Below are 24,773 nucleotides of genomic sequence, written 5' to 3' on the forward strand. Positions count from 1 at the left end.
CAAGCCTTAGTCACAAAGTTTCAAAACAAACCCTCTCTCCCAGCAAGAGTGTTTATGCAACTAATAGGCATGATGGCATCTTGCATTTTTATTGTTCCATATGCAAGACTGCAAATACGCCCATTGCAGGAATCAGGCTAAAGGACAACTTACAGACCTGGTGTTGGTGGACAAACACACATCTCTCACTGCAGTGGTGGAACACCAAAAACTTATCCAGAGGGAGGCCGTTCCTCGAACTTGTGCCACAGATAGTACTGACAACAGACGCATCCCTCACAGGATAGGGAGCCCATCTGCTCCACCATACAACTCAGGGAAAATGGACCGCTCAACAAAAATTGCTTCACATCAATCACCTAGAGCTGCTAGCAATATTCCTAGCACTAAAATCCTTCCAAATACGTGTACAGAACAAAGCTGTCTTCATCCGGACGGACAGCATGACAGCCATGTACTATATTCAAAAACAAGGAGGGACACATTCCCTGCAACTGTCCCAGCTCGTACAGAACATTTGGAGATGGGCCATTCCACAAAAGATATATCTGCTTGCAGAACACCTTCCAGGAGTTCACAATCAGATAGCAGATCTGTTAAGTCGACAGACACAACAGATTCACAAATGGGAACTACATCTGCAAGTTCTTCTACCATTATTTCACAAGTGGGGTCATCCAGACATAGATCTGTTTGCCACACACGAAAATGCAAAATGCCCAACCTTCGCTGACAGGTTTCCACACCCGCTGTCTAAGGGCAATGTGATATGGATGAACTGGTCAAGATGATTTGCGTACGCTTTTCCGCCAATCCCGCTAATACCACTAGTAGTACGCAAGCTGAGACAACAATCTCTCAAATTGATCCTGGTAACTTCCACATGGGCACGCCAACCATGGTTCACCACACTGCTAGAACCCTCTCTAGTTCCACACCAAAGACTGTATCTTACACCATCCATGCTAACTCAGAACCATAGAGACATCCGACATCCAAATCCAAGTCAACTGAATCTGGCGATATGGCTCCTGAAGTCTTCGTTTGGTTACCTTAACCTGCCACCAGACTGTATGAATATCATTGAAAAGAAGCCAGAAGACCTACTACTAGAGCCTGCTATGCTGCAAAATGGAAGAGATTTGCCATTTACTGCACTAATAATCAAAATGATCCTCTAGATGCTTCCATACAGAATATCATCTGTTACCTTCTCCATTTACAAAGATGTAATCTAGCATAATCTAGCATATTCATCTATACGTTTCGTCTTGCAGCCATTGCAGCATATCTACAAAATAGACAACATATGTCGTTATTTAGAGTTCCTGCAATAAAAGCTTTCAGGGAAGGACTAAAACGAATCATTCCTCCTAGGTTACCACCCTCTCCAGGGTGGAACCTAAACATTGTTCTTACCAGGCTCATGGGGCCCACTTTGAACCTTTACATAAGTGTGAACTGCAATTCCTTACATGGAAAACAGCTTTCCTTATTGCTATTACCTCCCTTAGGAGAGTTAGTGAGATTCAAGCTTTCACTATACAAGAACCATTTTTACAATTACACTGTAACAAGGTGGTTCTAAGAACTAATCCCAAATTCCTTCCTAAAGTAATTACTCCCTTTCATCTAAATCAATCAGTAGAGTTGCCAGTGTTTTTTCAAAACCCAGACTCTGTCGCAGAAAGAGCTCTACACACACTAGATGTAAAACAAGCTCTTCTCTATTACATTGATAGGACCAAATCCTTTCGTAAAACAAAACAATTGTTTGTAGCTTTCTCTCCACCACACAAAGGCACCCCCATCTCTAAAGCTGGAATTGCTAGGTGGATTGTAAAATGTATACAAATATGTTATCACAAAGCAAAACGTACATTAACAGTTCCTCCTAGAGCGCACTCCACACGCAAACTATTAGCCTCTATGGCTTTCTTAGGAAACTTTCCCCTAGAAGACATCTGCAAGGCAGCAACATGGCCTACAACACACACCTTCACTAAACTACTGTGTTGATGTACAAGCCAAGCAGCAAGCTGCAGTAGGCCAAGCTGTCCTTAAAACTCTTTTTCAAACTACTGCAACAGATAAAGGTGACCACCGCTAGGGGAGACACTGCTGTACAATCAATGCACAGTGTAAGATCTGCAGCTCATATGCCTCGAACGGAAAATGCTACTTACCAGTATGCATCTGTTTTTGGCATGTAGAGCTGCAGATTCTTAACACGCCCTCCCGCCTCCCCGGGGCCTGTATCTGTTCCAGTTTTATCTTAATTAGATACAAACACATGGACATCCCTTTTTCTATTTCTACTAACTCCATCATTTCCCATCATGGCGAAAAACAATCTAAGAATGGAGTTGATACCCATGCGCACCATCGTCCAAGGGAGGAGTCACCTATCCCGTGACTACAAAGACTTCTTCCAAGACGACAACAACATGCAATCATCCGAGCCCAACACCAGGTGGCGATCTAATGCACAGTGTAAGAATCTGCAGCTCTACATGCCAAGAACAGATGCATACTGGTAAGTAGCATTTTCCTTTCTGTGTTCTAGGTGTGTTCTACTGGACTGCGACCTGTACGAGGCATGCAGTTCTTTTTAGATCAGTATCGTTCCACATGGAGCCATTTGGGATCTTTCAGGACTGGCATCAAGTAGTTAAATATGAGGCGAGCAGGAAATGTGGCTTTGGGAACGTGACTCTGTCTTGAACAAACCAGTCAGTTGCACATTCCTGTAGTCAGTGCAAGAAATTGTCAGTGCCTGTACGGCAAGTGTCAAACCTTCTTCATGGATGTAGGGTTTGGTGTGTAGGAGCAAAAGACAGATTTTCCCTTGGCACACTGCTTGAATTACTAACATACAAATGTGAACCTACAAAATTCAGGCAATAAGTACATTAAAACACTTTATTATCACCCAACAATAATATTCGAGCTCATAATATACAATAATGCATCATAAAATATATTGTACAAATACAAATAATCACATTAAAAACAATCCTAATATAACAAGATAAAAAACTTAAAAAATGATTCATAAATTTCATGCAAAGTCCCGATACCATTAACAATCAATAATAACCAGCAAATTAAAGACAACACCGCATGTACGACCTAACTGCTTGTCATTTACAATTGCACATCTGTTCTTATTTATTGGTGTGTATATATTTATATTGGTGTTAGGTTCTTTGGGTTATGCTCTTTAAGGGAAAGCCTAGCTTGGACCCTCTTATGTATAAAAAAATCTAGATTTAGCCGAATTTATCAGTTTGGGGGACATTCCCTGGGCTGCCAGATCAGGGTGCCAGGGAGCCAGGCTAGTAGCATTGAGGTCGGAGGTGAGTAACATAATCTCCATCTTGTGGTGTTACATTATCCTCAGTTGGACAGAAAGGATGGATGTAATTAGGTGTTAAGTGTTTGTTGCTTAGTTGAGCTGCAGGTACAGCTACATTCCTTCTACATTTTAGTAGTATAAGATGCCTTAATCATCTAGGAGAACTTAGAAAGGCTCCATGTATCTGTTGAGGAGCAGAGGGGTAAAGCTGGAACACCGTGGGACTCCTGAGAGGAAGATCTTGAAAGATAAATGGAATTATCAATTACTGTGCTTTGCCCAGGTCTGAAACGTTATTGAAAGTCTCCCAGCAGGCAGATGAAATTCTCAGACGTGAGAGAAAACCATTTCCAGAACCTCAAAGAGAACTCGAATATTGTGTAGTTTAGAACGATCTTCAGGGTCAGAGAGACGTACGACATTGAATTAGCACTGGCTAAAATGAGGGGGACCCGTTCATTATATAAACTAAAGAAAATTTGGGGATCATTGTTCTGAAATTTAAGGAATATTACTGTATATCTAAGATGTACTTTGGCTTTAAAATTCAATCCTCTTTTCTCTCTTCTCTACATAATTCTTTTTTTTCTTTTTACTTCACTAAACAATTAATTTTTCTGAAATATGTTATGCTCTGTTATTGCCATTGCTACTTATTCTGATTGTTAAAAATATCCTCAAGTTAATAAATAAAAAATGTGAAGAAAAAATAGGAAGGATCTTTAGGTAGGATTTGACTTGGCCTAAGGTCAGCACATCAGCGACCACACTGTGTGCAAGAGAGGAGGTAATGAAGGATAAGCAAAAAAGGAGACACTGAGTAGTTTAGCTTGTAGCTAGGATGGGCCTGTATGCAATCTTCAGCGAGAGCAATGCTTTGTAGCACCCACTGCAGTTTTCTGAGAGTCAGGTGTGATCTTATAAAGTGTTCCAGTCGATAGTGGATTTTCTTGCAATTGTACCCGTCACGGAGGCTGTTGATGTATTGGTGGGTTATTTTGTTTTAAATTCCTTCAACATTAACAGCAATGAGCAGTAATTACATTCTATTGCAAATATCCATTTGAGGTGTATTGACAAATTTGCTGGTCACAACTAAGTACTTAGTAAGAAAGAGTTCTCACAGGACTTTAAGCATAGAAGAATTCCTTTTTCCATTTAAACTAAATTTCTTTAATTAGAACTACCCTTCTCCTCTCCGATTTCATTTCTCTAGTCCACTTTTTTTAATCACCTTTTCTCTCTAGCACAGGCAGCAGGTCTTTTTTCTTTCCACATCACCTTTTGTCTTTATTCCTTTTTCTGCTTTGCTAGTTACTACTCTTTGATTTCTTTCTTCCAAACATGTGAGCCTAATTCATAGTTGTCCCCGTTGTTTCAGATCTGCTGCATATTCTTACTTCTTCCCTGCTAGCTTGATCAGAAATCTTCTTTTATTTGTGTTTGCTTCCTGCACGACATGCCCTCGGTGCTTTAATTTTCCTACTCCTTCCAATTTCCCTTTCAAATTTTCAAATAGGTCCTTCCCATAATTTGCTTCATTAATGTTATCTCCATTGTACCCCAATTTTTTACATCCTTTCTGTACCAGTACCTTTGGTCACAATTGATAATAGCTTGAGTGCTGTTTTTGTTTTGCTATCCAATATTCAGCTATGCCTGTGCAGACAGAAAGCAATAAAAAGCTCCAATTTAGCAGTGATAAATATTTGAAGAAGTTCATTTGGAACCTCTTTTTTAACTCAGTGATTGAGTAATCATAATTACTGTCACTTAGGCGTGCTCAGCTCTGTCTGAACTGCATTCTTTAATTTGGCATTCTCTGGCTCCATCACTTCAGGTATTGTGATTGCTTTGCCAACGGGGAGTTCTGCAACAACTGCAACTGTACAAACTGCTACAACAATCTGGAGCATGAAAACGAGAGACAAAAAGCAATAAAGGTAAAGGTGTTTTTTTCTGTTGGAAAAGATCAGACCTAAATATTGGCCTTCAAAATGTGAGCCAAAAATGGCTGAGCAAAGTAACCAGATGAAGAACAGGATTGTATCAAATAAATGTGAATCACTGGGCACCAGTTAAACTATTATGAGATCTCCACTTGCAGGAGAGTGAGATAAAATGAGAAAGAGGAGTTGCTGAAGATGGTATATTGAATGGCGAGGGGGCTTGTGAGATCTTGTAGGAAATTAAGTAGAAACGGACGGCAATCTATCATTTATTTTAAGCATTTTCATTTCGCTGATATCTATGTTGTAGATATTGCCTGTACCATGGTCATTGTTCTTCTTTTTTGTTTCTTCTAACAGGCGTGTCTTGATAGGAACCCAGAAGCTTTCAAACCTAAAATAGGTAAAGGAAAGGAAGGAGAATCTGATAGACGGCACAGCAAGGGCTGTAACTGCAAGCGATCAGGATGCCTCAAGAATTACTGTGAATGCTATGAGGTAAGCAGCTGGCTATTTCATTGTAGCTTAATTTTTGTGTTTATACACTCTGTCTTTATGTATGTCTTAGCATACTCTATTTTACACCTTGGAGAACGCTAAGTGCATCCCTGATGCTTGTCATTCCATTTAGCGTTTCATTTTGAATGGTGGTCACAATGCCAGTTTTACTAGCTATTGTTTGGTCACACCTGTTGTGCCAGTGGTGATTTCCTGCTGGCTGTAAACCATTTTCCTGCACGTACAAAGGTGCTTTGAAAAGGATTGGACACCCGGGATGACCAGAGCATATATATTAATCACTACGTCCTGATGAAACAATTGGTACATTCAGTTTTCGTGCATTTCTTTAATCTTTGGTGTTGAAAACAGAAGCAAGGTAGATGGTAGTTTTCAGGTGATGTGGGAGCTGTGTACAATCCTTTATTTTACTCATCCGCTCTGACTAATCAAAGTCCAGACTTTTCTAAGTATTTCATTTCTATTTCAGAACATTAAGCCGGGCAGTCAAATCTTTTCATTAGTCAGTGACAGGATAAAACAACTAAAACCCAGCATCAAAATCACCTGCTTCAGATGGTTATTTGATGCTGGAAGGGCTGCAATGGATGGCAGCTTTCTCTAGCATTGGATTTTTCATAGATTCACATGTGTGAATCATTTCTTTATGTTGAGGTGGGAGTCCTGCAGTAACCTTTCAACAGCTATCCCATTGAAATGTTGTGAAGAGGCTTGAAAATACTGTCCAATACGTAACCTACTCATCTCATTAAAAAATACCCAAACTCCATCGAGTGAGGTGACTGCAAATTGTTCCCATGAATGACACCATGTTTGAAATTTCCGCCATGTGTTGAGCGCAAAGAGAGTCCCTTCTCTTAGCTCTACCTCTAGAGATGAGTGACTTTAGAGCATATTTTATCGTAACTTGGGCCTTCCAAAATTGCCAGTGTGTTTTGAGCCAAAGAACTCTGTTCCCATGTTTAGATCTCCCATACCCTCATACCTAGGTAACCCGTGGGCCCTTTTGTGCTTCTGTGAATTCAGGAAATTACAACATAACTAATCTTTAATCAACATAAGTTCAAGTTCAGGAATTTGTATAGCGCACTACTCACCCAGAGGGTCTCAAGGCGCTTGAGGGAGGGTAGGTGCATTACTTATCGAATAGCCAGGTTTTTAGTTGCTTTCTGAAGGAGAGGTGGTTCTGTGTAAGTCGGTAGTGAGTGGGGAGAGAATTCCAGGTTTTGGCCGCTAAGTAGGAGAAGGATCTTCCTCCCATGGTGGATCTGTTGATGCGCGGAATTGCTGCGAGGGATTGATTGGATGATCGTAGTTGGCGGGTTGGTGTGTAGAAGGACAGTCGTGTGTTGAGGCATTCGGGTCCTAGGTCGTAAAGGGCCTTGTGTGCGTGGGTGAGGAGACAGAACGTTATTCTCTTGTTGACGGGGAGCCAGTGGAGATCCTTCAGGTGACCGGAAATGTGAGCATGACGGGGGATGTCCAGTATGAGTCTGGCTGAGGCGTTTTGGATGCGTTGGAGTTTTTTCTGTAGTTTGGCTGTGGTTCCGGCGTAAAGGGTATTTCCATAATCCAGTCGGCTGGTGACCAGTGCGTGGGTGACTGTCTTTCTTGTTTCGGTGGGGATCCAGCGGAAGACATTTTTGAGCGTGCGTAGGATGTTGAAGCATGAAGATGAGACGGCGTTGACTTGTCTGGTCATCGAGAGGGAGGAGTCTAGGATGAAGCCCAGGTTACGTGCGTGATCTGTAGGTATGGGTGCTGTGCCCAGGGCCGGTGGCCACCATGAGTCGTCCCAAGCAGAGGGGGATGATCCTAAGATGAGGACTTCCGTTTTGTCCGAGTTAAGTTTTAAACAGCTGTTCTTCATCCATTCGGCTACTTCTTTCATTCCTTCGTGTAGATTGGTTTTGGTGGTGGTTGGGTCTTTGGTAAGGGAGAGGATCAGCTGGGTGTCATCTGCGTAGGAGATGATGTTGAGGTTGTGTTGGCGCGTGATGGATGCGAGGGGACTCATGTATTTGTTGAAGAGGGTGGGGCTGAATGAAGATACTTGTGGTACACCACAGATGACTTCGGTGGCCTCTGATTTGAAAGGGGGGAGGCGGACTCTCTGGGTTCTACCGGCGAGGAACGAGATGATCCAATCCAAAGCTTTTCCTTGTATTCCGACGTTGTTGAGGCGTTGTATGAGTGTGCTATGACATACTGTGTCGAATGCGGCGGAGAGGTCAAGTAGGATGAGGGCAACTGTTTTTCTGTTGTCCAGTAGCGTTCGGATGTTGTCTGTAGCTGCGATGAGGGCGGTTTCGGTGCTGTGTTTGGCTCGGAAGCCCGACAGTGAAGGGTCAAGGTAATTGTTGGATTCAAGGAAGGCGGCGAGTTGACTATTGACAGCTTTCTCAATGACTTTGGCAGGGAATGGGAGGAGTGAGATGGGGCGGTAGTTCTTGAGTTCAGAGGGGTCTGCTGTGGGTTTCTTCAGAAGGGCGCTGAGCTCGGCATGTTTCCAGCTTTCCGGGAAGGTAGCGGAGTTGAAGGAACAGTTGATGACATCGCGGAGATGGGGTGCGATGATGGAGTCTGCTTTGTTGAAGATGTGGTGGGGACATGGGTCGGTTGGCGATCCTGAGTGGATTGAGTTCATCAGGCGGATGGTGTCTTCTGTGGTGATTGGATTCCAGGCGAAAAGGTTGTGAGAGTGCTGTTTTGGTTCGGGGGTGGGTGGAGTGGGCTGTTCATTGGATTGGTTTTCAAAGCGGTTATGTATGTCGGCGATTTTGTTGTGGAAGAAAGAGGATAAAGAGTCGTAGAGGTCTTGGGAGGGAGTGATGTCGTTGGTGACGGCGGTGGGGTTGGTGAATTCTTTGACAATGTTGAATAGTTCCTTGCTGTTGTGGGCGTTGTTGTCGAGTCGATCCTTGAGTGCTGATTTCTTGGTGGATCGGATCAATTGGTGGTGTTTGCGGGTGGCGTCCTTGAAGGTGGTCAGGTTGTCAGAGGTTGGGTTTTTTCTCCAGGTTTTCTCGAGGGTACGACATAACTTCTTGGATTTCTTAGGGTCATCGTTGAACCAGGGGGCCTTTTTGCTACCTTGTTTGATCTGATGGTTTTTCAAGGGTGCTAATACGTCAGCGCTGTGGGTGATCCATTGTGTGAGTTTGATGGCAGCTTGGTTTGGGTCCGATGATCTGGCAGGAGGGTTTGGGTTTAGCGATGTGAAGAGTTGGTCGGTGGTGATTTTGTTCCAGTTTCTTTGAGGAATAGGTTGTGGGGGGTTGTGGGTCGTGGTCTTGTTGTAGCTGAACTGAACGCAGCTGTGGTCCGTCCAGTGGAGAGGTGTGGTGTGATCGAAGGAGATGTGTTTGCTGGAGGTGAAGATAGGGTCGAGCGTATGTCCGGCAAGGTGGGTGGGGGTGTCAACAAGTTGCTTGAGACCGAGATTGGCCAGGTTGTCCAGAAGGCTGGTGGTGTTGCTGTCGTTTTTCTTTTCCAGGTGGAAGTTGAGGTCTCCCAGTAGAATGTAGTTCTCGGAAGTAAGGGCATGTGGGCTGATGAAGTCGGTGATGTCTTCGTTGAATTGTGTGCGGGTTCCTGGTGGTCTGTAGATGAGGGTGCCTCTGAGTGTGGTCCTGGGGTCGATGTGGATCTGGAAATGAAGGTGTTCGGCGGTCGCGAGGTTATCGTCGGAGCTGGTCGTGATTCGGATGGTGTTCTTATGGACGATGGCGATGCCTCCTCCCGTTTGGTTGGTGCGGTCTTTTCGGATGATCTTGTAAGCGTCCGGGATGGCTATGGCGATGTCGGGCGCTGATGAAGCGTTCATCCAGGTTTCTGTAAGGAAGGCGACGTCCGGCGATGCGGTGTCGAGTAGGTCCCAGAGTTCAGTGGCGTGTCTGTGGACCGAGCGGGTGTTTAGCAAGATGCACTTCAGGTGGTTGGGGTCGGGGATGTGTTTGGAGGTAGTGGACTTGGTGTGGGTCCTGGGTCAGGCGAATTTGCAGGAGTGGCAGGCGAATGGACCATGGGTGTGTCCTGGGGTAGCTAGTAACATTGTGGGGAGCGTCCGGGTTAATGGCGAGGAGAGTAGTGGCGTCATACGATAAGCGAGTGGGGAGGGTATTGCGAGGACCAGGGGGTCTGGCACTGGGCGCGGTCCAGGCGCGGACGGGCGTAGACGGGCTTACCTTTGGCGCACCTTCGGCGCGACCGCTGCGCGTTGGTTCATCTATCTTAAATGGAGAGTGGAGGGGGGCGGAGCGTGGGAGGGTCAGCTGGGAGGCGGGATCGGGGAGGAGACACGGCCCACAAGTAAACAGCACAATAAAATGGAAGCTCGGGACCGAAAACAAAACAGGGGCACAGCCGGAGTGCGAGCAGAAGTACAGTTGCAAATAAATCACTAAAACACTTTACAGGCAGTTTTAAAATCGCCGCAAATGCAGGGCCAATGCGCTTAGATCAAAAGAAATGCTAACGATACCAGGAGCTATATGCAGTTCAATGCGCTCTGAGTTGCAGGTGATGTGGATAGCCAGGCGCTTGATCAGGGCAGTCAGCGCTGTATCAGGGCAGGCATATTTACAACAAGGGGTGGTGAGGGACAGAGTCTCTGAATTAAGCAGAAAGCTCTCACCCAGTCAAGAGATCAGGGCTAGATCCAACACCGTTTTTTAGCTCACTGCACCATCCCAGTTTCAGAACCTGGCTGTATGCAAATTAGTCTGTTCCTGTCCCAGTGCATGATGGGAACAGGGCAAACCAAACTACAAAAGCCAATTCTTACACTGGGAAGGAAACAAGCTCCCGGGGACCGGTTTCTGGCATTTTTTGAATCGTTTTTGGCCACTATAGGTGTGGCAGGGTATACTCAGACATGAGTCCCTTTCTCACTGCTCCATCAGGATTCAAGCAAGCCGGGCCGAAGACGGCTGAAATGCCAGAAACCGGTCCCCGGTAGCTTGTCTCCTTTCTGGTGAAGAATTGGCTTGGTAGTTTAGTCTGCCCTGTTCCCATGATGCACTGGACCAGGGACAGACTGATTTGCATATAGCCAGGTTCTAAGCTGGGATGGGGCAGTGAGATAAATAACGGTGATGGATCAAGCCCTGATCTTTGGACTGGGTAAGAGTGGTCTGCTTAATTCAGACACTCTGTTCATCACCACCCCCTTTTCTGAATCGTTTTTGGCCACTATAGGTGTGGCAGGGTATACTCAGACATGAGTCCCTTTCTCACTGCTCCATCAGGATTCAAGCAAGCCGGGCCGAAGACGGCTGAAATGCCAGAAACCGGTCCCCGGTAGCTTGTCTCCTTTCTGGTGAAGAATTGGCTTGGTAGTTTAGTCTGCCCTGTTCCCATGATGCACTGGGCCAGGGACAGACTGATTTGCATATAGCCAGGTTCTAAGCTGGGATGGGGCAGTGAGATAAATAACGGTGATGGATCAAGCCCTGATCTTTGGACTGGGTAAGAGTGGTCTGCTTAATTCAGACACTCTGTTCATCACCACCCCCTTTTCTGAATCGTATCAGGGCAGGCAGCGCTGTATCAGGGCAGGCAGGCGATGAGGTCAGCAAGGAGCAGAGCGTTGGTGGGTCAGGCAGTGAGCAAGGGGAGCGACCGCTATGGACCAAGTCCAGACGGTCACAGAGTGAAAGAGGACGGGGCGAGATTACTCTATCATTGGGTGGGAGGGTCAGCTGGGAGACGGGATCGGGGAGGAGACATGGCCCACAAGTAAACAGCACAATAAAATGGCAGCTCGGGACCGAAAACGAAACAGGGGCACAGCCAGAGTGCGAACAGAAGTACAGTTGCAAATAAATCACTAAAACACTTTACAGGCAGTTTTTAAATCGCCGCAAATGCAAGGCCAATGCGCTTAGATCAAAAGAAATGCTAACGATACCAGGCGCTATATGCAGTTCAATGCGCTCTGAGATGCAGGTGATGTGGATAGCCAGGCGCTGTATCAGGGCAGGCAGCGCTCTATCAGGGCAGGCACCGCTGTATCAGGGCAGGCACTAGATTAGAGCAGAGAAATAGCAGGCAATTAACGTATAATTTAGCAAAGCATTAGCACAGATGATAATTAGGAATGTGAACCAAAAGAATGTACTTAATATTGTGATCCGGCTGGTGAAAGCCTGTATTATAATGTCTGCCAATATTTTAGAAATACACCTAAATGCTCAATACATTTTCTCAGGCAAGTCAGGGAGAGGACATCCATGTGCTGCCAATATTCCGAGTTAATTCGGGGTGTATAATCCCATCCTGTGCTCTTTTCTTGCACAGCCTATTCCTGGGGTGTTTGTATGGTGTCACAGTGGGCAAAGAAAATGTGAAAAAATTTAACTGATTTTATGAATGATTACACTGCAGGCGAAACATGCACAAATTAGGTAAATACTGTTTAATTTCTCAAAGATTGGTTATATATGAAGCGCCCAGTTACCTTGCTGGTAATGCTGTGCTATATGTAAATGTAAAATAAATTGGAAAATAGCATGTCACATGTTATGGACACAGTATGGACAAACACATATGAATGCTAAGTTGGATCATTAGTAATAATCACTTGCAGGACTTCTCTGCAAACATATTGTAATCATCATTAAATATTTGGAAATTAACACTTGTATGTAACTTCTGTGCAAGCATATTGTGAACAGTATTAATAGCAAAGCAAATTAATAATAAAGCTAAACCTAGTTTCTTTGGATTGAGGTTCTAGAAGACTCAGATCTTTTCTCAGCTGCCAGCAGAGATATCAGACACCCTGGTACTTAAGGCCAATGGCACTGTCAGCCAGCAGTGCTTATCCTCCTTGCAAAACAGGTGTATCAAGCACTAGCACACATTTGCCGAACATTTCTGCACCTGGGCACCTTTTTTTGTACAAAAGGATATACACGTCACCATGGAAGAAGGGGGGGGGGGGTGGATCAGTGACCAAGGATCCTCCAGGGGGAATAGCCCTTGACGAAACTCGGCTGTGATCCACAAAATCCACTGCCAGACACTGCTTTGAGAACAAAGGACCAGTTCAATTCATGTAAAACCTCCAAACAAAAAGTAGGGAACATGATCACCCTACAGCATAAAGACCTAAGACAATACGGATAAGTCGGAGCTTACCATTTTCTCTTTAAGTCAGATGCACTCAAGCATAGTTTTATCTCTTCTTTTTCCGTGCGGGATTGGATTATTCTCCCGTGTCTTCTCTGAGTAACGACTGTGATGATGAAGAAGTGACATTATTTGCAGAAATGAAGATTTCCAGTGCATTATATTTGAAAGATTCACAGTTATTTTCTAATGACAAGTTATGTGTGCACAACACCTACAGCAGCTAAACTTAAACCATTGTGCAGATGATTACATGTTTTATGTGTACTGTACCACAGAAGCAGTAATACATATATAGTTCTACTGTGCAAATGCCTGTTCAAGATTATTGATTACGGAAGCTTTGAACAAGTCCGTGAAGCAGTCTGATTTCATCTTGCCAATGAAAGATGGCTAAAGAATTAAATGTGGCTAAACTGGGCCACTGGCTCCTGAGCCTTGGAATTTGCCCACTGGAAATTGCTTCAGGACTTTACGAAGTCTAAAAGAAGCAAAACAAGCTTACACCACATATATAAAGATTCCCTGTCTAGCGTTTACAAACATTTTTTGAACAGGCTACTCACCTGGGAGAAGAATCATTACATGTATGCTGCTTCTAGCATAGCGCCGGGGGACTTTAAATGTTTCTGAAGAGGCTTGAATAAGTTCTTGACAGTACGGCAGTTGACTCTGCATTATGTACACTGAGACATGTTGTATGGGAAACTGAAGGCAGAGCAAACTGTTGGTGTTTGGGTTGTAAAAGTGGATCTACTATGTTAAGACCTGCAAGACCTTGGAGGAATCCAGTCATCATGACTAAGAACATTAATTTTGGTTTGTTTTCCCCTCTGAATTTGTTGCTAATTAGTGTAATGTTATTAGTTCAGCTTATTGCGCAGAAAAAGGGATTGTTCCTCCTTTAGGATTCGTTTCTGATACTGTTAAACTTGAAGGGTGATCATGAGTTATAAGGTCTTTATATTCTGGAGTGTGCTCAGTGGTTTCTGAGACCTGGCTTAATGATGCTGCTGATTTGCTGTATTATTCATGTTTTTGTGTTTGTACTTGTTGCTGAAAAATTGGAAATAACTTGTGAAGCTGTAATTTGGTTGACCGTCATTGTTACTGTTAATTCTTGTTGTTTCTTTTTTTATTGTAGTATAAGAGGGGGTCCCAGTAATCATGAACCAAAAGTGTATTGACAAAAGAGGTATAAATAATCAAAGAAACCAATTAGGAAGCAACATTGTTTTATTCACAATGTGCTGGTATCATATTGTATACATCACAATAGACATTTATTAATCAGTGACTGTTTTATGGTGCCCCGAAGGAAGGGAAAGAAAGGAGGGGTATGTGATACGTGTAGGAATTGAGTGAAGGAGGAAAGGTAATGCAGTGACAGTAAAATCAACGAATAAAGCAAATTCAGTGGAGTTACACATCAATGTACCCATACAACGACCATTAGGTTCACATACATTAATTATCACAAAGTCATACTCCAAATGTACAATTAATGAAGCCAATAGGGTGTGGAGTTGACAAACAAGAACAGAATGTTGTCGACGTTTCGACCCTCTTGCGCAGATATAGGTTTAAATCTTGCCGTGGGGTCTTCCTCAGGACTGGGGAGAGGGGGGCACGTGACAAGCTGGTTGTTCTGAAGCGCCTGTATGACTTAATGGTCTGGGGTCCTTAAGATATCGCAAGGGTCAATTCGTCCGGCAGCCGTAATTTGTCGACTTTCGGCGTGGGGTAGTGGGTACTTGCGCGGAAGCATCAAGTCCGTGGCAGGACGGTAAGCGGATTTGATCCAAAGCCGTTCACTGATCGCATGCGAAAGGGCCCTTTCGAAAGTCGACAAATTACGGCTGCCGGACGAATTGACCCTTGCGATATCTTAAGGACCCCAGACCATTACCATTAAGTCATACAGGCGCTTCAGAACAACCAGCTTGTCACGTGCCCCCCTCTCCCCAGTCCTGAGGAAGACCCCACGGCAAGATTTAAACCTATATCTGCGCAAGAGGGTCGAAACGTCGACAACATTCTGTTCTTGTTTGTCAACTCCACACCCTATTGGCTTCATTAATTGTACATTTGGAGTATGACTTTGTGATAATTAATGTATGTGAACCTAATGGTCGTTGTATGGGTACATTGATGTGTAACTCCACTGAATTTGCTTTATTCGTTGATTTTACTGTCACTGCATTACCTTTCCTCCTTCACTCAATTCCTACACGTATCACATACCCCTCCTTTCTTTCCCTTCCTTCGGGGCACCATAAAACAGTCACTGATTAATAAATGTCTATTGTGATGTATACAATATGATACCAGCACATTGTGAATAAAACAATGTTGCTTCCTAATTGGTTTCTTTGATTATTTATACCTCTTTTGTCAATACACTTTTGGTTCATGATTACTGGGACCCCCTCTTATACTACAATTGACAACCCAGGTCCCCGTAATTTCCCCTGGGTATAACCCCCCTATCTATAGTTTCTTTTTTTAGCCTCCTCTTATTGAGGTAAGGTTGGAAGTCTTTTCTAGTTGGTGTCAGTGGGAGAATCCAGTTTGGGTCACCTACCTTTGAGTCAGGAATGTTTTGTTGTTGTTGTGACCGCAGAGTCTTCTGACTATATTACTGATTTATCACCTTGGTTATCTTCAGTTAAGACAGTTCACATTTCGTTGTTGCGCTACTGACGTTGTTGGTTTGATCAGATCATGGGTTTCGGATAGCATTGAAATTGCGGAGGAGACTGGTTTGATTGTGAGCTTGCGGTTAACGGAGTTAGTAAAACAGGGGATGTATATGATAAGATAAAGTTGATTGGTCCTATAGCCATTAATTCTGGATGGTGTGGTGTTTTGTTTGGTTGATAGTCTCTTGTGGTGGAAGAAACATGTATAGGGGCAACCTGAAGTACTAGAATTTTTATTGTTGATTTTATTTACTACAAAAGAATCACTTAGAATAAGGTTATGAAGCTCTATATATATATCAAAATAATGTAGTGAGTCTGTCAGACCCTGACATGTTTCGATCTTTGCCTGATGCAAGTTGTTCGACTTGTCATGGCCATAGATGGAGTGGAGTTTGAGGCAGAAGCAAGAGAGGAAGAAGTGGATCTGGAATCGTAACCTGGACAGTTTTAGTTGTGTTTCTTCCATAGCTTGTGCTCTTACCTATGTAAATACATGCAAAGTTACATGATCTGGTTGATTCGGAACATCCTTAAATCTGTTGAGCCTTCTATGATTAGATATATTATTGTAATGAGTTTCTGGGTTAATTGCTTGTTTTGACTATTGGCATTGTTTGTATTGTTTGTTAGATTTCTTGTGATTTCCTGAGTGGGTCTCACACAGATGAAATTGTGATTAATGGCTGCTCAGTGTTAATAACAGTGGTAGAGGTTGTTTTTAAGGGATTGCGAAGTGAAAATAGATTTGAGTTCAGTTATCGGGTTGCTCAATTTTGAGATCATGTCCGCATAATCCAGATGATTGCAAAGAAAATTTTGAAAAGCGTTATTCTTAATAACCGTGTCTGTAAGGTATTATGAACAAATACTATACAGAACCTTCCTGAGTTTTTCAGTAAATCGGATCTTCAGTGGTACGTTTAAATCAACAAGTATGAGAGAACTAGGAAATTAACAGGCGAGGGTGGCATGAAATGTATACTTTCCCCCAGTCTGCAACCACTGTTTTCTATCCAAGGTAGCTTCGGTACATTTGCAGCTAAGACTGGCAGTCCAGTTTCAAACCTTTCTTAATAACAAGCATAAGGCATACTCTGAACTGGACAGCTTTAAGTTGACACTGGATGAATGCTGTTTCTCTGGTGTTAACAAACAATGTGTAGCATCTTGTCCCGATGGCTCAACTTGCCGTCACTTGTAGAACTGTACTGTAACCTTCTCCCATTAGTGGCTGGTGATACTCGTCACTCACTGGATGATAGTTTAATTGAGCGATGAGGCCACTTAGCAGCAATGTAAGACACTCAATCTTCTAGACACACCACCACCATCTCAGCTTCCTCATCTGTCAGCATGGCACATGATTATGGAGCACTGACATGGTTTCGGATGTGAGGTGGAGGATACTAGTATTGCACATCAGGGAGGGAGGTGTGAAAGTGGACCAATGACTTGTGGGTTAAGTCATTTTACACTCATGTGGGAGACAAGTTATGACACTTCATACTGTTTCAGCGATTAAGGTGAGATCCAAGTGAGGCACTGACTTGTCTTGTGCAAAATGTTATTTTTCACCTACAAGACAAAATATTCTGTACCCTCACGTCTACCTTTTTGCATTTCTGTCATTGATCTTCTTTATTTCCAGACTACTTATTGCCAGTGGCTTAGCTTGGAAGCCTTTATTTGGAAGAGTTCCAGAAGATTGTGTAACTCTGGCTCCTTACATGCCTGAAATATAACAGATATGTTTTAAAATCCGCTGGTATACATCCTCTGTAACAGGCTTGTGGCTTATGATGATACTAAATGAATGTTGGTCGTCAGGCCCTGAGGAATTGCCATAAAGGTCTGGGCAATGATACTTGCTGTCAAGTCACAGCTATCGGGTTAAAACATGAGATTGTTTTTAATAGTACAGTAAGTAACACAAGCAGCCCAGATAGTTGGTCATTTTAAACACATTTTAAGCTCCTGAAGACAATGCGAGGACAACCTCAGTAAGAAGAGTGTATCAAACCTAACTAGGGTATAACTGACAGCATATCCTACAAAGAAAATAAACTTGGTTTGCAGATAGAGAAAGTAATTGTATCTTTCATTTCCTACTTGCACTCAGAGGTGCATGTCTATGATGATGATCCTGGAGACCTAATTTAATTCATCAGTTTGACCCTGGTTGCTTCCTTGAGGAGTCTCCTTTTACCGTAACTGAGCGAGGAGACCATTCGCCAAATTAGTTTGAAAAGAAACACCATTGTTAGGGTACTTGAGCGTAATTCAAGCCAGTACTGGTTCTTAACTGAAAACATTAAGAGGACACAACTAAACTATCCAGCTTTACTTAGATGAGCCCCCACCTTTCCCTCCATCTAAGCTTCCTTATATGGATAAAAGCTTATTTACCAGAGCAAATATTCAATTGGCTCTCACTTGGATACCACCATCCAATTCTAAATGTAGCTATTTATATTTGTAAGTAGCTAGTTCTGTGTGTTATTATGGCATAAACCAAGCTGGAAAGTAATAAAGTACAGTACATCATTTTTGTCAATTACATTACATTTCACATATTTATAATTGTATTACTTTTCATATATTTACAACTTTAGGCATTGAGAGTTTAAGTAATTTGCCCAAAATAATGATTTTCAGTCAAGGTCCGAATGGGGTGTTAGACCCTAGGCTCCAGGTGCGTCAACTCCTATTTAGGGTAAAAGAATGATATCTACATACTTATTTTTAAAATTATCACATAATGTACCAACTCTTTATGAGTAATTTTAAAGATAACCTTTGTTTTTAACCATCTATAGCAGCTGTATATCCAAGAAAAAGCAGCATTTCCATGTGCCTCTTGTTAAAGGAACAAATATTGATTTTAAATTCAAAAAGAGGGAAATAGATTTTTCTCAGTCTAGAATAGGTCTTATCGCAAATGTTTTACTTTTTAATTTCTCTTGTATTCTTGAATCCTGCTATCCGATTTGATGTGGATTTTTTTTCAGCAATACTCAAATGCTCCCATTATGTTAACTTTTGAAGTGATTGGGAGTGTCACTTTGCCAAATGCAAAAACTACAGTTGATGGACAGAATGCAGAACAATGTCATACATTCACCCCAGTACAGAGATTTGGGCCTAAATCCATCGTTTTTTTGCACTCCACTCCACACCACCCCAGTTCAGACATGGCCATATGCAAATCCGCCTTGACCCTGTACCTCATGGGAACATTCCAGTCTGAACTGCCAAGCCATGTCTTTCCTGGACCAGAATCAAGCATCCTAGGACCGGTTTCTGGCTATCAGCCGTCTTCAGCCAGGATAGCTTGACTCCAGTGGTGTGGACAGCATGGGACTCACGTCTGAGCATACCCATCCCACTCGGGTGACAAATGCAAAGAAAACAGTTGATGGACAGAATGCAGAACAATGCCATACATTCACCCCAGTACAGAGATCTGGGCCTAAATCCATCGGGTTTTTTTTGCACTCCACACCACCCCAGTTCAGACATGGCCAGGTGCAATTCAGCCTTGACCCTGTGCCTCATGGGAACAGTCCAGCCTGAACTGCCAAGCCATGTCTTTCCTGGACCAGAATCAAGCATCCTAGGACCGGTTTCTGGTTATCAGCTGTCTTCAGCCAGGATAGCTTGACTCCAGTGGTGTGGAGAGCATGGGACTCACGTCTGAGCATACCCATCCCATTCGGGGTGACAAATGCAAAAACAACAGTTGATGGACAGAATGCAGAACAATGTCATACATTTTAAAGGACTGAAATGAACTGTTATACAATCCCTGCAGGTGAGTAATGCTGATTTGCTTTGTTGGCATAAGGAGGTAACTGGATGTACATTAACTTAGCTTATTTTACTTGAAGTGCCACCAAACAAATGTGCTGCATCTTTCCTTGTAGGACTTGAAGCACTCTGCGCCTGTGAATCACACAGAAACCATATTGTTTGTTGCCTAAAATCAAATAAAGAATATTGAAACTAGTTTGGCTTAATCTTTTCAGGCTAAAATCATGTGCTCTTCAATATGCAAATGTGTGGGTTGCAAGAACTTTGAAGAAAGTCCTGAACGAAAAACATTGATGCACTTAGCAGATGCAGCAGAAGTACGGGTCCAGCAACAGACTGCTGCAAAGACGAAGCTCTCGTCGCAAATTTCAGACTTGATCACAAGACCAGCACCAGCGCTTAATAGTGGCGGGGGAAAGTGAGTAACACATTTATGCAATTCAACGTACTAGCGTTGTGTGTACATGATTCTAAGAAGAGCCTTGTTGCATGTAAATGAGAATTTGATTTACACTGTTGTACAAGTACAACCAATCTTGCTGAGAAACAAATAATCATCTAAAATATTGATTCACCGTCTACAGTGGGCTTTAATTTTGGGCTTTGCGTTTTTGTTTTTACATTTTAAGTTGTATAAGGCAAGTGAGGCATACATGGGAATATTGATAAGGCTTTTACCTACACTTCTCAGCATGTGGTCTTACAATTGTCCCTCAATGGAGCTCTCAATATTCCAGTGTTATGTATCCTTCCAGCTCACCATAGCAGGCTATACCAGCCATTGAAGGCCTGCTTCAGCTTTTGTCTAGAGCCACAAGGAAGCAGGACTTTAATGGCAAGTATAGTCTGCTACGGCAGGCTGTAAGGCAGCAGCAGCTGGTGCAGGTAAGAGGGGGAGGGGGATGTTGACAGTTGATGGAGTAGAAGTTATTTATTTCATTTGCCCTATTCTGATGTATGTTGACATATGCCTCCCTCCCCCATGCTTACCTGCATCGGCCGCTACTGCTATAGGGCAATTAAAATGTTCAACCCCATGTGGATGGAATGCCCTAATTTAAAAAAAGCCTTACGGAAGGCATAGGGGGTTTAAACCCCCCAATGCTCAAAAGCTTCTGAGCCTTTCACAACTCCTGCTGTGTATGTCAGGCAGTTTCTGCTGTGAACGGTGATCAAATAGGGACGGAAGGGGCTGTGGAACGGGCTGAATTCATTTATTCACTGGCTCTGGCAAACTGCTTTTCTTTATTTGGCTGGATTTGGGCAGGCATAGGAAATGAAGGGAATTCCCAAAGAGACCCCTAAAGCTCTAATCTCATTGTGAAGTACAGGAGGATGGAGAGAGGAACACTCGCTGTTTGCACTCTCCCTTGGGCCTCTCCCTATCTCTTTCCTCCGTGCAATCCATATATCTTTGAGAGAGGAGAAGTCAGAGGCTGCAAACAACTCTTTTCCCCTGCCACAATTTTGCACTTAACTGATGCTGTCAGTTAATTTCAGAATTTAGTTCCCTTTTACATGCCATTCAGCCTACTGTCTTCCAAATCTGTTCTGAGTCTGTGCCTGGAAATACCTTTAGTGTGCAGGGCACGTGGTAATAAGAATCAGTGGGGTGGATTCAAATAAAAACAACAGGATGGGACTAGTAAAGCATGTAGGAGAGTAAGGAGGTACACGGAATGCATGATGGAAAATGGGGCAAGAAAGGGCACCTTGACTGGAAATGGGATAGGACAAATCCATCATAGAGAACAGATTATATCCACAAGCATAGAGTTTGGGATTAGGTAGGGGGGGAAATACCATGACATGGTGATCATTTATGTAAGTCATCCTAGAGTCAACAACTACTAAGAAGGGGGACCCCTGGAAGGATACAGGCAGGTAAGGCAGTGGGAAATGAGAGCAACCAACAACAAGAAATTAACTGCCCAGAAATTTTAATAAGGCCATAGGAAAGGGTCCTGCTACTAGTGAGCACACACCGGAGCGGACCAAGGCGATTATCAAAAATCATCAATTAATTAGAGCTTTTTAATCAAAATAGATAATCATTTTTTTATTTATTTTTCATATTAGTAAAAAACATTTCATCAACTTTTTGGCAAAAATAGATACAATACAAAGACAATATTCAATAAAACATTAATACATTAGTCCTGTCCCACACATCATATTCACATATCAGTCATACTATCATCCATTCCAGAACTCATCATCATTTATCCAGCATAACACATACACATCAACTCAACAAGTGCATCAGAATAGAATAAATGGCCACATGATGATCGGATGACAGATTAAAATAATCATCCAGGGGGTATGGGTAGGTACAACCCAGCTACCCTATACTCTGGGAGTATTGTTTGACGAAAACCTTCAATTGGTCTCGCAAACTAATAAAACAATCAGTGTCTGTTTTGGCCTGCTAAAAGCGCTCAGACAGATTCTTCCTCTTCTGCCCGAAGCGACCCGACCTCTGGTGGTAAGGAGTGTAATCTTGGCTAGACTCGATTACTGTAACTCGCTGTACCTGGGTGCCCCTCTATACATCTTGCAGAGGCTCCAGAGAGGCCAGTCTTTTGCGGCCAAGTTAGCACTTAATAAACCTCGGGGCTCCTCTTCCATAATGGCGTTGAGAGATCTACATTGGGTGCCAATAAGAGATAGTCACTTTCAAATCCTTATGTATTGTTTATAGAGCGCTACACAATACAGGCCCTCTTCCATTGCAGGAAAGACTTACGTGGTACAAGCCCACTAGGTCTCTGCTCTCCTCCAGTCTAAGCCTGGCAGCCACTACCAGAGTCAGACGCTCCAGGATGGGAGGCAGAGCTTTCTGTACAGTAGCGTCTCGGCTATGGAATGAGCTGCCTCATAACATTAGGCAGGCCGACTCCTTGATTGGCTTTAGGAAGAACCTAAAGACATGGCTATTTGCCAAAGTCTGAAATCTCGGCGTCTCTCATCCAGCTTTTCAATCTGTCATTTTCATCTGACTAGTTTTCTTCCAAAGCGCCAGGATACCCGCAGGGTGACAGCTGCGCTATACAAGAATAATATACAATACAATACAACAGTAACAACGCCAATGCGCATTTCGGTGTCTAGCCCCAGCCAGAACTACACCTTCATCAGGGAGGTGATGGACGAGTGGTGTGGGACAGCACACCTAAAATCATGAGAGAACATATGAGAATACACATACATTCATCGCAAATACATGTACTTTCAACATCAAGATTCTTCATTAAATAAGATGCTCCTATGACTACAAAGTCAGCTCTGTGGAGAGGACAATTTGTTGAAATAAGAAACACGCAATATAAATCAACTGGAATAGAGTGCATCATCACAGTTGGAAAATAAGTGAAAATAAGCTGAACCCGTGCCGCCTCAGAGTCATGGCCAAGGGCAGGGCTTATTTCAGAAACCCATACCGACAGGTCAGATAGCTACAGAAAATAAGTTTAAGAGAAGCATAAGGAACTATATAATAAGAGAGCCCAGTGCCAATTATAAAAAAAAGAAAGTGTATATCGCATTATCCATTCCGACATGCGAGGGAAAGATTCACGTACATCAATGTACTACATACCTGGTATTTAAACTCAAAGAAAAGAGGCTGGTTTTTCTAGATCAGGGGTCTCCAACCGGTCGATCGCGAGCTACCGGTAGCTCGCCGAACCCCCATGAGTAGCTCGCACCTTCCATCTAAATTTTGTAGCCTGTTATCGTCCTTTTTTATTCTTGGTCCTTTTTTCACAGCCGATGCCTGCCCTCACCAAACCCAACTGCTCAGATTGGCCTAATTGAGGTTAGGTGGGGCGGGGCAGGCCAAAGAGGATGACGCTGTTCCTGAACTCAGCACACAGCCACCTGCCTTTCACAGCCTGGCACCGCGATCTTAATCCTGCAGGACGTGTGCCGGAGCGAAGCAGCAGTTGTGCCTGAGCAGAGCAGCAGGTGGGCCGGAGTGGAGCAGCAGGTCCTTGGAAAGCCTGCTAGCATGCAGGTGGTGCAAGCAGTATTAACCTGCTGCAAACCCACGCCATCCGATTTATTTTCTACCTGGCACATTACATTTAAGCAGCACATCTATCGGTAAGCACTGGCCTGGCCAGTAAACCTCTTAATGCTCTGTTCCCCAGACTATAGCTATGATGTGTGCTATAAACGTGATGCAGCCGCTGGTATGCCACGGGCTCTTGAAGGACTGGGCCTTGTTTATAGCCAAGTCTGAGCCTGCCGTGTCCGATCTGAACCCGAACTATGAATGCTCTTATGCTAACTACATTTCGGCTGGTTTATGATTGAAAGCGGCCCAAATAAACAACATTGCCTGACAGTTTGAAAACAGCCAAAATTATGACTAAACAGACAAAATCGAAAATGTACGTTTTTTCCCGCTTTCCAGCTCTGGTTTGTACATCAGGAGAAGCAGGGTGTTGCCAAGTTTCAGTTTCCTTTACCGAAGGTACAAAATAAAGAAAACTCTCCCCATCTGCACGCCTGTAAAAAAATGTAAATTGTTCCACTCTTCGGAGAAGCTTTGAATTTCTGACCCAGTTTTAACTATTTCAAACCCGCTTTGGAGAATTCATTGACAGCATATGTACGCTCGTCCAACTAACAAATGTGTTTATTTTTAATATTCAGGGATAGTTGTGTGTTTTCAATATTTAACGCAGCAGCAGCTCACTAACATTACTGCAAATATTCTCTGTACCACCATCCCATTTTTAATATGTGATGTCCTTTTTCGATCTATTCTAAAAAAAACTTTTTTATTGATGTTGCATGAAACATAACATTTCTCTGCAAGTATTCTATATTAGACTCGCACATCTGCCACATTCAAAATAAATTAAAGGAAAATGGTATTTAAATCAATCAGTTTAAATAAAAAATTATTAAAGGTCATCCGGGCAAGGCTCTCTGTTGAACAGAGCTGGTTCTATCGGGCGCCTGAATGGGTGGGGCTCTGGGCCAGAGCCCACTTTGCCCATTCCTTACATCTCTGTTCCCAGTGCATGTGGTAATTCACACCAACACTACAGCAGTTTTTTTGGGTAGCAGAGTATTCTAGTAGTCAAATCCTCATTTTGGAGGTTGAGTTCCACTGCCTCTTGGAAAAAAAACGTATCTGTTAAGAGTGCTTCTCTGTATAACACTGAAAATTGCAAGTCTTACTCTTCATTCGTTAAAAGCAGTTCAAAAACAACAGATGTTTCACATACTTACAAAAGTTGTTTTACTGATGCATAGTGAGCCTCTGCCCTGACTAGCTCCATT

General features: G+C 43.2%; 1 protein-coding gene across 4 annotated transcripts in view; it reads left to right on the forward strand.

The window, feature by feature from the left end:
- LIN54 (lin-54 DREAM MuvB core complex component) overlaps positions 1–24,773 on the forward strand; it is a 620,706-nt gene that overhangs the window by 550,177 nt on the left and 45,756 nt on the right. For all 4 annotated transcript variants that reach the window (XM_086961987.1, XM_086961989.1, XM_086961988.1 and 1 more), the window contains 3 exons: positions 5,199–5,301; positions 5,668–5,805; positions 19,691–19,893. In XM_086961987.1, coding sequence (XP_086818113.1) covers positions 5,199–5,301; positions 5,668–5,805; positions 19,691–19,893 — 444 coding nt within the window. The remainder of the gene's footprint in view (positions 1–5,198; positions 5,302–5,667; positions 5,806–19,690; positions 19,894–24,773) is intronic.

The sequence above is a fragment of the Lissotriton vulgaris genome, chromosome 3_1, assembly GCF_964263255.1.
Source record: "Lissotriton vulgaris chromosome 3_1, aLisVul1.2, whole genome shotgun sequence".
Taxonomy (NCBI): domain Eukaryota; kingdom Metazoa; phylum Chordata; class Amphibia; order Caudata; family Salamandridae; genus Lissotriton; species Lissotriton vulgaris.